General features: G+C 37.5%; 1 protein-coding gene across 1 annotated transcript; it reads right to left on the bottom strand.

Annotated features, from left to right (window-relative positions):
• Window positions 1–313: 313 nt before the first annotated feature.
• LOC145008213 (Transducin/WD40 repeat-like superfamily protein) lies at window positions 314–4,833 on the bottom strand. The gene is made up of 5 exons (XM_078966842.1): window positions 4,141–4,833; window positions 1,138–1,207; window positions 803–1,049; window positions 625–698; window positions 314–489 (listed from the first exon to the last, which is right to left on the bottom strand). The coding sequence occupies exons 1-5, from the start codon at window positions 4,764–4,766 to the stop codon at window positions 436–438; spliced, it is 1,071 nt and encodes a 356-aa protein (XP_078822968.1). The 5' UTR covers window positions 4,767–4,833; the 3' UTR covers window positions 314–435.
• Between the last annotated feature and the right edge of the window lie 8,774 nt (window positions 4,834–13,607).

The raw sequence follows: 13,607 nt of genomic DNA, 5'->3' as shown, positions 1-13,607 counted from the left end.
TCAAATGATGATTATATAAAATTTCTCTAGAACTTGTTGATTACATATCTCTAGGATGCATTGATTGATATCGGATTCGTGAGTTAGAATTTTATCAGCAATTCAGTTGTCTCTTCTTTCCTTGCATTCGCCTATCTGTAACAACCTAAATCTAATTTATTTAATCTCTTAAATAACTAGATTGAAGATATTCGTAAATTACCACATTTGAAAATTAGAATTTTGGTTTTAGAAGTTACAGATGGTTTTGTGTTTTTGGCTATGTTCTTCAGTTATGGAAAGAAGTGTTTGTTAGAATAAAAGGGTCTAATAATTGACAACAAACAAAACAATGGCTGGAATTGGAATCCAATTCCAGTTTCATCAAAGCATATAACTATAGAACAGATTCATAAACTTTAATTTATAAAAATATTTGATATTCATCGTTGACACCTATGCCCTAGTCAAGATGGCAACCGACTCCCATTCCAAACTGCATATCACATCCTGTAGTATAGTATTTGGTAAATTTCACCACGAAAAGAATAATAAAATAAAAGCAAAAAAAAAAAAAAAAAAATAAGAAATAGCAACACACTTTCATTTATTTGTGAAAGTACACTGCTATTTGCATATACATACCGAAGGGTTCTGTGGATCAATGTCAAAGCTATTAATAGCACAGTTTTCAGCCAGTATTTCAGTAGGCTCTTCACCTATTACATAGATCAACATCAAAACTATTGTATGTTTGTGCTTAAAGTATAACTTCTTCACAGAGATAAAAAAAAAATAATAATAATAATAATAAAAATGATACCTTGTTTAACAACAGCAAGAATCCCATCTTCTGAGCACATCATAACAGGTAAGACTCGATCAGATGAAATATTAGCATTAGCACGATTTGAAGAGCTCATAAAAGTGTCATATTGAACCTCCCATACATCACTTGAAGATATACATATATTAGATGCTGTGTCATTAGTACCAATTCCTGAAAGAATTATTGGCTGCTGTTGCCTTCGAAGATCCCATGCAAATACACTTCCGTAAGAGCCTCCTGCCTTCAAAATATATGAAAAAAAATATATAAGTTTTTTTTTCCACTTTGATTATTTAGAGGAATAACAAGTAACAAGACAAAATACTGACCAGACACGTGTGCTTTCGTGATGGATGAATATCGATAGAATGTACAACGCCAGAAGAAGCTCCTTCAGCCCTGCATATTTAGTAAAATATTGTTTATTAATTATTCCAAGCATTTGTCATGCATTTATGGTGGATTGGGACATTGGGTGGGGTGAGCAAACCCGAAAAAAGAAACCGACCAAAACCAAAGCAAAAGCGACGGTTAGTGTTTAAAATTTTTAAAAACCGAACCGAACAATCAGTTTCGGTTTCGGTTTTTACCTAGAAACCAACCCACACATGAAACTGACAAACCGAGAAACCATTGCTCAATAATCAATACTAATGTTTTTTGATTTGTAGATGAATGGGAAATGGTGCAGAGATTCACATAGAATTGGTGTTTTTTGAAGTATTTAACTTCAATTTGGTGTTTGATGATTACATGGAATTGGCTGGGAAGGTGTTGTGCATTTCTAGAAAATGGGTTAAAACCCAAACCCCATGAGTATATGGGTTGAACCCAAGAAACCAGAAAACCGCCAAAACAGACTCCTGAATATCGCTGATTACATGGAATTGTCTCACCTACCAACAACAATATCTTTAACTTCAGGGAAATACAATGAGAATTTATTGTCCCTCATAGTCATAGCTTCTTTGATTTGACCTATCATATTGTCCATTCGTTTATATATTTCTCGCGTTTTGGGACCTTCACCATCACAAAACTTTTATCATGTGAAAGATAGGTTTTGTAATCGCCAAAACATGATCAATATCATCCCAAAAATCATCTTTAATTATATACCAATTTGATTACTAGGTAACCGAGTGTGTTCATCCCCTTTGTCGACCCATTCCCGCCACGAGTTTAAGATGATAGTAGTAGCAAGCGCCTCCTACACTCGATTAATCTTTCAACAATATGTAATGTGATGCAAAACGTGTTTTTGCAACCTTCAATAATTGCAATTTTCAGTCCTCTCTAAAAAAAGATAAGGCATGCGTGTGGTTTACAAAAAAACTTGATAATACCTTTACCTCTCCTATATGTGTCGAAAAGCCAAGTTAATACTCTCATCCTGTCCAGCTAACTTGCAATTAGCAGTGTTTTCCAGCTCCACCCTAGACTTCACAATCCCTGAAAAGTCCTCCGCATACGCAAACTTTGTGCAACAACATTTATAAGCGGCATATTTTTACATTCGACCAACCATCCGAGCCAATGGATACTCCTTGCGTTAACCACATGCCTTTCACTGGTGTAAGTTCCTTCTCTACTTCTTCCACACATTCATCAAGTAATGAGGTTCTAGCTTTTTCATACGAAGGGGGTTTGTAATAGCTTGGTGCTTTCTTGTTGGCTTGAATCATTTCAAGGAATTAAGGGTTTCGTAAAACATTAAATGGAATCCATTTAGTACACAAGACTCGAATTATCTTCATGTCAATAGCATTCTTCTCAAGCATCCTAAATGATTCTTCAATCCTTCTTTTTAAAGATGCGTTTTTTGAGAGGACTGAACTCTTCAATGACTTGGCAGCAGCACCATTGTTTTCACCTTCTTTAACCTTATTAAAAAGAGCAATGTACTTTGGAGTATCTCTAGAAATAACTGGACATCGTCTAATCTCCTGACTTTTCCTCCTTAAAGACCCGAAAAAACGCACATGGATTTGGGTACATAAGTGGTTAAATTCCCCTTTACAATGGTTACAGACCCATTTCTAAGTGCCTCCATTGTTTTTATTGTTTCCTGATGATTTAATAAATGTTACTTCTTCAAGAAGTGGTCTGCTTGCATCTTTTTCTTGAGTGGGTGGGGCTCCGGTTGTTCTTGTCGATTGGCTTTGTTGCACCTCATCCTCAAGATCAGTGAAGTTTTGTGTTTCACTAATATGAGTACCTTCTATCTCACTACCAGATTAAGTATCACTACCAAATTGAATAGGTCAAGATTGAGAAGTGTTTTTCCTACCAAAAGCCATAATCGGCAACCACAAAAAGAGTAGAAGAAAGATAGAAATCAAATGTGGTAGATGAAATTAGGATGATTAAAGTAGCATACATGCATGTCTGATTGTATAAAAATATTATTGGCAGAAGAAATCAAAGAGACAATTGCAATTTTCTGAAACGTCGATCGGAAAAAATTACAGCTCACTCGTCCATCAACGACACCAACCCTTAAATTAGGGTTTCAATTGTTGTTGGTTCAACGATTCAATCTGCAAAACGACATTCTGAATAGCGATCTAAACATTCGATTTCACGATTTGGGTCGAGTGATTTGGGACGTCCCTGTTTTCGATTTTGATTGGGTAAAGGGTTAGGGTTCGCGTCTTATTGAGCAATCTAGGTAACTATGGGCATTACTGCATTACAACCTTTACCATGCTTCTTTGATTCTTTTTATCAATTGGATTAATTTAAGCAAGTGCTAATAACTAATAAGATTATATAGTTTTGTGATTATCATCTCTACATATTCCCGAGTACTCTTGGGTGGTTTGCCTCATTGTAAACTGTTATATTGAGTCTCATTCTTATCTACCTTCCTTACACCACCATATATTGTTTGATTTAGCTGATATGATTGGTTTAAGCATAGCACTATACCCTGTAAGGCATAAGCCTTGAGCACATTGCCAACATTTGGGCTGAAATAACAATATGAGTGCAATAAACTACCATCCGCTAGGGAACTGAACAAGCTGTTCATATTTCATTTTCTTGGGGATTTGGATAGAATGACTATATGAAAATAAGTCGATCACAAAACTAACTATGAGCAAAACAAACAATGAGCAACAATAGCATTGCATATCCCAAATAAGTGCAATCCATTCCATAAAACAGAAGAATGAGATCTGATTTTTATTTTGAATGTAATGATATGGCGGATACTGATAGTATCCAAAACCTTATCAGTTTTGGATATTATAAAGCATTACATACGAATATAGGAAGTGGTCTTTTTCATTTGGAATTGGGGAAGTATGAAGTAGCATTTTACTTACCAGTTGCCCTTGAACTGTGAAACTGGCCCTCCAGGTCTCCTCTGATCCCACCACTGAAGAGAATTTCCCAAGCCGCCGGTAGCAAACTCCGTGGGAGACGCCCATCGCGCTGCAGTATAAGAAACCAACCCCTTGCTATCAAAAACTCGACGATAGTCCAAACCCGAATCACCGACGCTAATCAAGTTCACTCTCCCATCTTCTCCAACACTCACGCACGCGGAACCATTTTCCTGCAAATCCAGGCACGAAATTGGTCCCAGATGCAAGGTTTTTTCGGCTATAGAGACCTCAGATTCAAATGATGCGTCGATAGGGTTTGGGAAAAGAATATGGAGGGAGCCAGCGAAGGTGGAAGCAGCAATTAAGGGGTTTTGGAGCGACTTTTGTGCAACTTTTAGAGAGGATATCCTGGACGATGTTGGGAATGAGGATTGTAAGGTTAGAGTCGGTGCATCTGTAGGGTTTAAGGCATGGATCCCAATGGAGGTTTCGTCGGTATCGGAATTGAATGACGCTATAACGACGTAGCGGTCGAATGCGGATAAAGGAGGGAGAAACCGGAGAGCGTCTATGTAGGTTGACTGTGGAAGCCTGTGGAATTGCTTTAGGGTTTCTGTAGACATTGTTAGGGTTTTAGGACGGGGTGAGAGTCAAATGGGAACTAGGGAGAGTTGCCGGGAAGTTTTTGGAGCTCAAAAGTTCATTAGTTTGAGAGTAAGTTACACAAATGGTCCTTATGGTTTGAGATAATTCTGTCTCTAAATTATTTTTGGTGCATTTTTTTATCCTTATCAAACATAAAAATACTATTTTTCATTCAATATATATATTCTTTAATTTTATGTTATTTATTTCTATTTTTTAATAAATAAAAAAGAATGGTAATAACAATAATGCCCCACCCACAACCTTTTTTACACATTTACCTTTTTGCATCCTTTTCTTCTCACGTCCCTTTCTTCATTCTATGTTCCTAATCTAGACATTTATTTTTTTCCGTAGAAACCTTCCCAACCATGCTTTCTTTCTACCTACGGTGAATAACCGTCGGGACAACCACCACATCCACTTTCGGCGACCACCCTAAACCATTTGTGGACCACTACCTAGGCGCCTACTTCGTTTCTCTCTTCTCTCTAAACAGATAGACTATCATCGGACCACCTACTCTCACTTCTTTATTATTTTATTCTGTTAGAACACCATCGACGACCACCTACGACCCCGCCAATAACAACAAACAAAATCAAACACGACCTACAAACAATTTATGGAACGGTAAGATAGGAGGTTGGGGTTTTAAATCTACAAAAGATTTATGGAACTCAATATCTTCAAAATGATTTATGGGATTTTGTTCAAACGATTTTTGAAATGAATTTCAAAATTGGTTTTGTTTATTTTTAGATTTTGTGTATATTGGTGTCGGACTTGGCTATCTAGAGTTCGATTTGTGCAAATGATTTTCCAAAAAGATTTCTTGCATCTGGTCGGAGTTGTAGGTCTCAAAACTTGTTGGTGATATGTGATAAAGAGGTTTCATGGTAGTGGAAGGAGAATGGGTTGATGGGGTGATGACACAACGGTTTTTGTGGAGATCTAAACCTGCTTTTTTTTCGATGAAGATCTGAATAGGAGGATCTAGGGATGTCAAAAGCTTCTGTGGGATCCTGATTCCATACGAGATTAATTTTTTAAAAATTCGGGAGTGGGAATGGGACTAAACCTCGTTTTATTTTCGGAACCGGGGGCGGGAGTGGGTATTTCCATCCCGTACTTCCGCGGGGGGACCCCGTTTGTGTGTGTGTGTGTGTGTGTGTGTATATATATATATATATAATTTTAAGTTTTCTTGATTTTCTTTCACTTCATATCGTATGACGATACGATAATGAATTGGTGATATATTTTTAGACATATCATACTTTTTTGTAATATTGGGTTTGTCGTATTTTATATTTGTAAATTTGTTCGATTTGTTTTGTAATGCTGGATTTTTAATTTTTTTGTTGTTAAAAAAACTAGATTTCAAACTTTTAAAGTTATGAAAAGTATTTTTTAGCCCAAAATATATATAAAAAAAATTAGCAAAAAAAATCAAATTTAAACCTATAAAACTGGGGAACGAGGGTGGGGGGCAGGATCGGGGTAATGAAGGTATTTGAGGGCGGGATTGGGGGCTATGTAAACAGGGGATTCGGGGTGGGTACGGGGGCAGTAACTGATGTCGGGGGCGGGGGCGGGGGCAGTTATTCTTGTTCTCATTTGGTCCCATTGACATCCCTAGGAGAATCTGATAGTTGTTTTTCCAGTTGCAGAGGATATGTGGAGGGTGAGTGGTGCTTGTAGATATTCTTGAGTTTGAGGTTTTGAGAGATGAGGAAGAAAGAGAGAAAGAGATTGTTAGTTGGTTGATCGGTAGCCAAGTAACATTGATAGAGTTGACGTGGGGAACTCCTGTGGAGTGATGATATAAGAGAGAGAGAGAGAGAGAGAGAGAGAGAGAGAGAGAAAGAGAGAGAGAGAGAAAGAGAGAGAGAGTGGGGTGAGAGAGAGAGAGAGAGAAAAAAAAAGAGAGAGGAGAGAGATTATGTTGGGATTGGAAAAGGTGGTGGTCCCAATTGTTTTTTTAACAATAAATAATTAATATAAAATGTAACTTTGATTAAAAATTAAATTAATAAGGGTATAATAGTCTTTTTAGGTCAAATACGGACTAAGCACGCAAGAAAAACATATAATAATGATTGTCTGGGTTAGAAAAATAAGTTAGGGACCAAACATGTAAATTACCCCAAACCATATGGACCATTCATGTAATTTACTTTTAGTTTTGCTTTTATTTTATTTTATATGCAAATACCTTATGTTATATAATATTATCATATTTGAGAAAATTCTAAAATATTCTCTTATTTGGTATAAAAGCTATGGTTTATTTCAATGAACATTAATCACAATAAAAAGTTTGTATACATCCATATTAATCATATAAACATTAAAAATTCTAACATAATAAACTTATTTTGTTTTTCGTTATGTGTGTTGTTGTAACATCCATAAAAATCAAGGTAAATTTAAACATTTTAAATACATCCCAAAACCATAAAGTGTTTAGAAATAGTTTTCAAAACATTTATGACATTAGAGTTTTCCTAAAATCATAGATCATAAATAAAGGATGTGTACGGTCACTCATTCGTCTTCCCGCTATCATCCAAAGTACCTGAAACATAACCCAAAATTCGATGCTTAGTGAATTCTCCCTAAAGTACCAACACATAACCAAATAACACATATACAATAACAACATGCAATGGGTCCACAACTAAAATACTAGATTATCCCTATGCCCACAACATAAATTTGGCTTTCCCTCGAGGCCCACAACTTATGTCTGACTTGCTCCCCGACCAAATCAGTCCTCAGACTAAATACCATCAAGCCCTCGGTATGAGTCTGGCATACCTCTCGGTCCTCGGCTCTTATATGGAATGCTTATGAGCCCTCAGTATGAGTATGGCATGCCCTGTTCGACCCTCAGCTCATATCTGGAATGCTTCAGGGTTTGTTGGTTACCGTACGGAGCAGTACAACCTCAACCCACCACAATATATCGACATATAACAGATAACAACATATACAAATAACCATGCAGACAAAATCACAGGTAGTCCTACAGATATACCACTATCATATCACTAACTAGCATACTCATGCATATATTTTCTATACTCAACATATCAGTGAATATCATAATATTAAATCAATGGGCCGACCTTGGTGCCTTCAACCCGCAAGTACAGTGAGAAAAACTCACATCGCAAACTGGACAAAAGCCGAAGGAATCTCAACACTGAATCTCAGCTCCGACTACCTCCTATTCCAACCATATGACCAAACTTAGTTAGAATTCCTAAAATACCCTTAAGGTCAAACTTGGTCAAAGTCAAAGTCAACTGGTCAAACCCACTAAGTCAACTGAGTCAACCCAACCTAGTTGGCCTAGTACGAGTACACGGGGCGTACTTTGGAGGTACAATGGGCGTACTCCAACCCTCGCAGTTGACCACCATCGGGGTGGTTGACCGAGTACGCAAGGCGTACCCCCGCAAGCCCAAATACTTCATTAACAGCTTAATGGCTTAAGCTCTTACATCCCAACTTCTGACCCATGTCCAAAATACACTCTAGAGTCATAAAGTTTCCAACTTTATGACTTTACATGCCTATTAAGTGCTTAACTCAAGGTCTTAACCCATTAAGACCTTCTACAAGATGTATGGAGCAAAATTAACCAATGGGGCTTCATTTTTTATGACTTATGACCCCTCCTAGGGCCTGAAAGGACAAATCAACTTGTCAAGAACATGTCTTGCTCAAGATGAGACATTTGGGACCAAAATCACATGAAAACAACACATAAGCAAGATCTAGCAAACTAACCATCAAGGTATGAACTTTAAACCTTAAAATGATGGAGAAAGTGATGGGTTATAAGCATATCAACATTCCTATGTGATCATGCAACCCTAATTGCTTTGGATCTAAGTTTTTCACTAATTGAACATGCAAATTAAAAACCAAAGCAATAACCCTAGATCCAACATACAATTTTCGAAATTCATGTATAAATTAGGGTTAGGATATTACCTTACTTGTTATGTAATTGTTGTGACATGTTCCACAGGGGTTTGGATGTTGGATGATGGATCTGTCTTGGAGGCTTTCTTAAGAACACAAACACAAAAGAATAGTTAAAGGACGTCCGGGTGTTCTCATGGGACATCGCTCTGACGATCAATTTAGTTTTCTAGTAGAGGTAATTTTAGGGTAATATTTGTGAGAGAGAAGATGGATCCCTTCCTTGAGGCGGAAAATATCATTTTATACGTGTTTCTAACGGGTCATGGGGACCTTGTCCAATGAGGGTCAGATGTGGCCTCCTCTGACTAGGAGGATCACGCCCACGTTAACTAACCGCTTGGTGACGTTAGTTTTGGGCGTCACATAAGCATCTTGTAACGCCTTTGGATTTGGGCCTTGGGCTTGAATCAAGCTAAGTTAGGGGTAAAGTAGTCTTTTACCCAAGCAAGGACTTATGGGCATGTATTTTGGATCTAATTATTAATTGGGTTTATTTGGATGTTGACAACTTGATGATCTGTCAGCTAGCAGCCTAGGATTTATTCACGGGACTTCAGCAGCGTGAAGTGAGTCCTCTTCCAGTAGGAACAGGTCTAAGACACCAAGGTCGGCCTATATATGTGTGATACGTTAGTAGCTGAGTGTGGGCGGGTCTTGTATCTCATTATTATATGAGTATAGATATCAACCATATTATTGGATTGCGATACTTGTTGTCTATGTGATACTTGTATGTGTTGTTAGGAATGTGAATGTGGGCGGGAACCGTATCTCATAGTAGCTGAGTGTGGGTGAGGCTTGTATCTCACAGATACCTGATATGGTACATATTTATATGCTAGTGACACTTGTTGTCTGTTTAGAGCTTGTATGTATTTTCATGACTAGTGAGTGTGGGCAGGACCCGTATCTTTTATTAGTCGAGTGTGGGCGAGGCCCGTATCTTAGAGTTGTACTTGATTATGATATATGACTGAATGATAGATTAGTTATACATGTTGTTTGGGTGACACTTGTATGTTTCAACATAGCAACTGAGTGTGGGTGGGGCCCGTATCTGATAGTAGCTGAGTATGGGTGGGGCCCGTATCTCGAAGTAGCTGAGTGTGGGCGGGGCCGTATCTCAAAGTAGTTGAGTGTGGGCGGGGCTCGTATCTCAGAGATAGTGGAGAGTGGGCGGGGCCCATATCTCCTAGTTAGCAGAGTGTGGGCGGGGCCCGTATCTCCTTGAGTGTGGGCAAGGTCTGTATCTCCTAGTTGCATGTTATATGTGTATGGTATGTGGTAGTTTGGGGAGACTTGCTAAGCTTCATGTTTACGGTTTTAAGTTTTGGTTTTAGGTACCCAGTTTTTAAAAGAGGAGCTCGGGAAGATTGCAGTGCACACACCATTTGTTTAGCCTGAGATGTTTATATTCTGATATATTTTGACATGTGACTTTGATACATGACTTATGATTTTTATATAATGAGTATTGATATGTGCATATTTAGTGTGTATTAAGTGTAGTTTATTTATTCATATATTAGCTAAATTGTTGCATATTATGGACAAAAGGTACTTAAAAGTGTTAAATTATGTTTTTCAGTCCAAAGATGAAGCTCGGAAGCGAAAGGAAGCAAGAGAAGCAGTTAGGAGCTCAAGAGTGGAATGAAGAAAGAAAACACCCATAAAAAGGCTTCTACTCGTCGAGTCGAGCCTTGACTCGACGAGTTCGGTCGCGGAATCAGAAGGATAATGATTCGGAAGTCAAGATAGTTATCGGATTACGAAAGATGTGAGAGGGACTCGACGAGTCACCATATGACTCGACGAGTCGGAACGCATATATAAAGATAACTCCACAAATCAAGAAGAGGGAATTCTGGGAAGTTTCAGAAGTGCTTAGCTGCGAATAAGAAGCCAGGAGAACCCTAGAAGTCGACCAAGGAAGCTAGAATCCAATCCCGGGAGTAATTAAGACATAATTTCACCATTCTACTTAATTCTTTTGTTTTGTCAACATGATTAAGCAACTTGAACTTATTTGTTTGCTGTTATTTACCTTAGTTGTGAACTAAATTCTTTAGACTTCTGTTTGGGAATACAATGTTGACAATATGGTTTGATTGATTGGTAGGATTAATTCCAAGTTGGTGATTAATTGTTATTTTAGCTTGCTAAAGAACCTTGTGTATGAATGATAATTAATTTTCTGTTAATAGGAAGATAATTGATTAGCATGAACATCTATTGATTATCAACCTCATATGATATGTGACCACTATACCATATGTCTAGAATTAATGAACATGAAACTAGGATTAATAAGGAAATTGAGTAAACTCATGTGCAAGCTTGTAAGATGACCATCAAACAAGAGGTTAATTAAGAATAATGAATTAATTAGCTATTGCAAGTCTAACTTAACCCGAATAATTAATCTAGTAAATATAATTAAATTAAGCAACTGGCCACTGTTTGAATTAGTTTATTTGCTAAGGATTAGGGTAGTGAACATAAACCTAATCACTTGAATCGGTAACCAACGAAAGAATTAATCCATTGCACTATTACCCTAAAATCAACCATAAAGTTAACCGAGTTGAACTAAACAGAAGTTCCTTTCCCATTATTGAATCTAGTTAATTTGTCCTTTTCTAGTCTTGAATTAGTTAGTAAGTTTCTAGTCTTGTAAAACTAGAGAAAAAACCCCTATTTGCTTAATCAACTTAGATAGAATTAGTTTTTAATTTAATTTGCCGTTCCCTGTGTTCGATACCCTGCTTATTAAGCTATACCACAATTGATAGGTTCACTGCCTTTTGTGTGTTATTTGATAATTAAAGTAGGATTAAAACTAAGTGAGTTTTACACACATCAAGTATATGTATGATTTGACTAATGGTCTAAAACGAAAATTTTGGACTGTATTTTTGGGATGTTACAAGTTGGTATCAGAGCCTTGGTTTGAGAGATTCGGGCACACTCTCAGGTGTGTCTGAACTCAAACTAAGGGATTGGTATGAAAAATTTCAAAAGAAAATCATTTTTATAAAAAGAACTTTGAGAAAAAGAAAAGAATTTTGAAAAGAGAAGAGAACTTTGAAAAAGATAAAAGGTGTGGTGCATGCAATCATCCAAGCTCAAGTAAGTACTCCCAAATTACCCATACAAGTTTATGTTATGATACATGTGCCAGTTTTATGAGAATCGCATGCTAGATTAGGACTAAGGATCTAGGAAGGATGCCTTATGTGCCTATTATATGTGTCAACTTTATGAGAATTGCATGTTAGTTGGGACTAAGGATCTAGGAAGAAATGCCTTTGTATGCTTCTATGAGCTAGAAGACTTGCATGCTAGAATTGACCGACCAGGGGTACGATAGCCTATTTAGGTTATGCCTAATATTTGTGTATGAGCTTTATGAATTGTATGCTAGTACAGATTCCCGAGTAGAGGATAGAATAGTTTGATTGGGTTATGTGATTAGTTTTCCCACTGTGTGAATGTTGCTTGCTTCGTGCTTTGTGGGGCTCTTAGTAATGTGAGCTAGCTATTAAGTCAATATGTTAAGTCACATGTGGCATAGGTTGGATAATCTCAGAGTGAGGGATTTGACCCTAGTGTGCAACTCTCGTTTGAGTCTAACCGTTCTGGGGATGAGTCGTTTAATCCAAGGATTATTTGATCTTTATTGCATGTGGCTATGTTCATAAGGTAGCTGGTAAACATTACTGGGAAGTCTTCAGCAGCTGAAGACAGAGTGAGTTAGAGGATACCCTAGGGAAAGCCTAGGATGAAATTAGCATGAGAACATCAATGCTAGTAGAAGGGACTTGGTGGAGTCAAGGCAGTTCTTGAGGAAAGTACGGATAGATGTAAAAGGTAGTATAGGCCCGTACTACTGAAAGCAGAGGATCCGTACTCAAATCAAGGAAGGCTGAGATGAAACCAGGGAACTTGTGGTGTTTGAGATCCCTCGAGTATGATGAGAATTATGATGATCGGATAGTATATTTCCCTTGTATAGCGACACTTAGTGGTAGACCAGATGGCATTTCTGGTGCCGACAAGGGATCAGGCTCAGACTCTGGAGCCGAGCAACTTGATGGTCAGATGAGGGAGCTTATTCCATCTGACAGTACACGCAATATCATTGAACAAGCTCATGTGATATTCAGTATGATCAAGGAGGGCATTTTAGAGATTTGTGATGAGAGGTTGAGTGCATTCTGCACTGAGATAGCAACCATGATAGGGATGCATACATTGAACACCTATATAAACCCCTATAGGGTTGGATTTCGCCCCATGCACTCCAAGAAGGTCTTAGAGCTGAATTTTCACTTCCCTTCTCTCTATCCATAGTAATCATTGGTTGCTAGGTTTGTTTGTGAGCCATTAGAGGCGCGATACTTGTGGCGCTTGCTACCAAAGTTCAAGATCTTCAAGGATTTGATTGTTATTACAATATAACAATAAATGTATCTATCCTAACCCTAATTATATGTTAATTTCGAAAATTACATGTGCCTCCTAGGGTTTCTAGTTTTTGTGTTCAATGCTTGTATGCCTAATAGTGAAAACATATATCCTTAAATTAGGGTTGCATGCATACATATGATTGTTTGCTATGTATAAAACACAATAGTTACATAAAACAAAATGACAAGAGTAATAAATATGTTTACGAGTAGACTGATTCGGACATAGACTTCATTCGAAACATCTTCATTCACTTGCATTTCGGACGAAATCTCCGCTCTTGACCATATGCAATGTTTCGGACCAAATTCTGTTTCGGAACTAGACTGACTTCGGAACATGGAAGA

The sequence above is a fragment of the Lactuca saligna genome, chromosome 8 (genome assembly GCF_052625555.1).
Source record: "Lactuca saligna cultivar CGN05327 chromosome 8, ASM5262555v1, whole genome shotgun sequence".
Lineage (NCBI taxonomy): Eukaryota > Viridiplantae > Streptophyta > Magnoliopsida > Asterales > Asteraceae > Lactuca > Lactuca saligna.
This window is presented reverse-complemented; position numbering and strand designations above follow the sequence as displayed.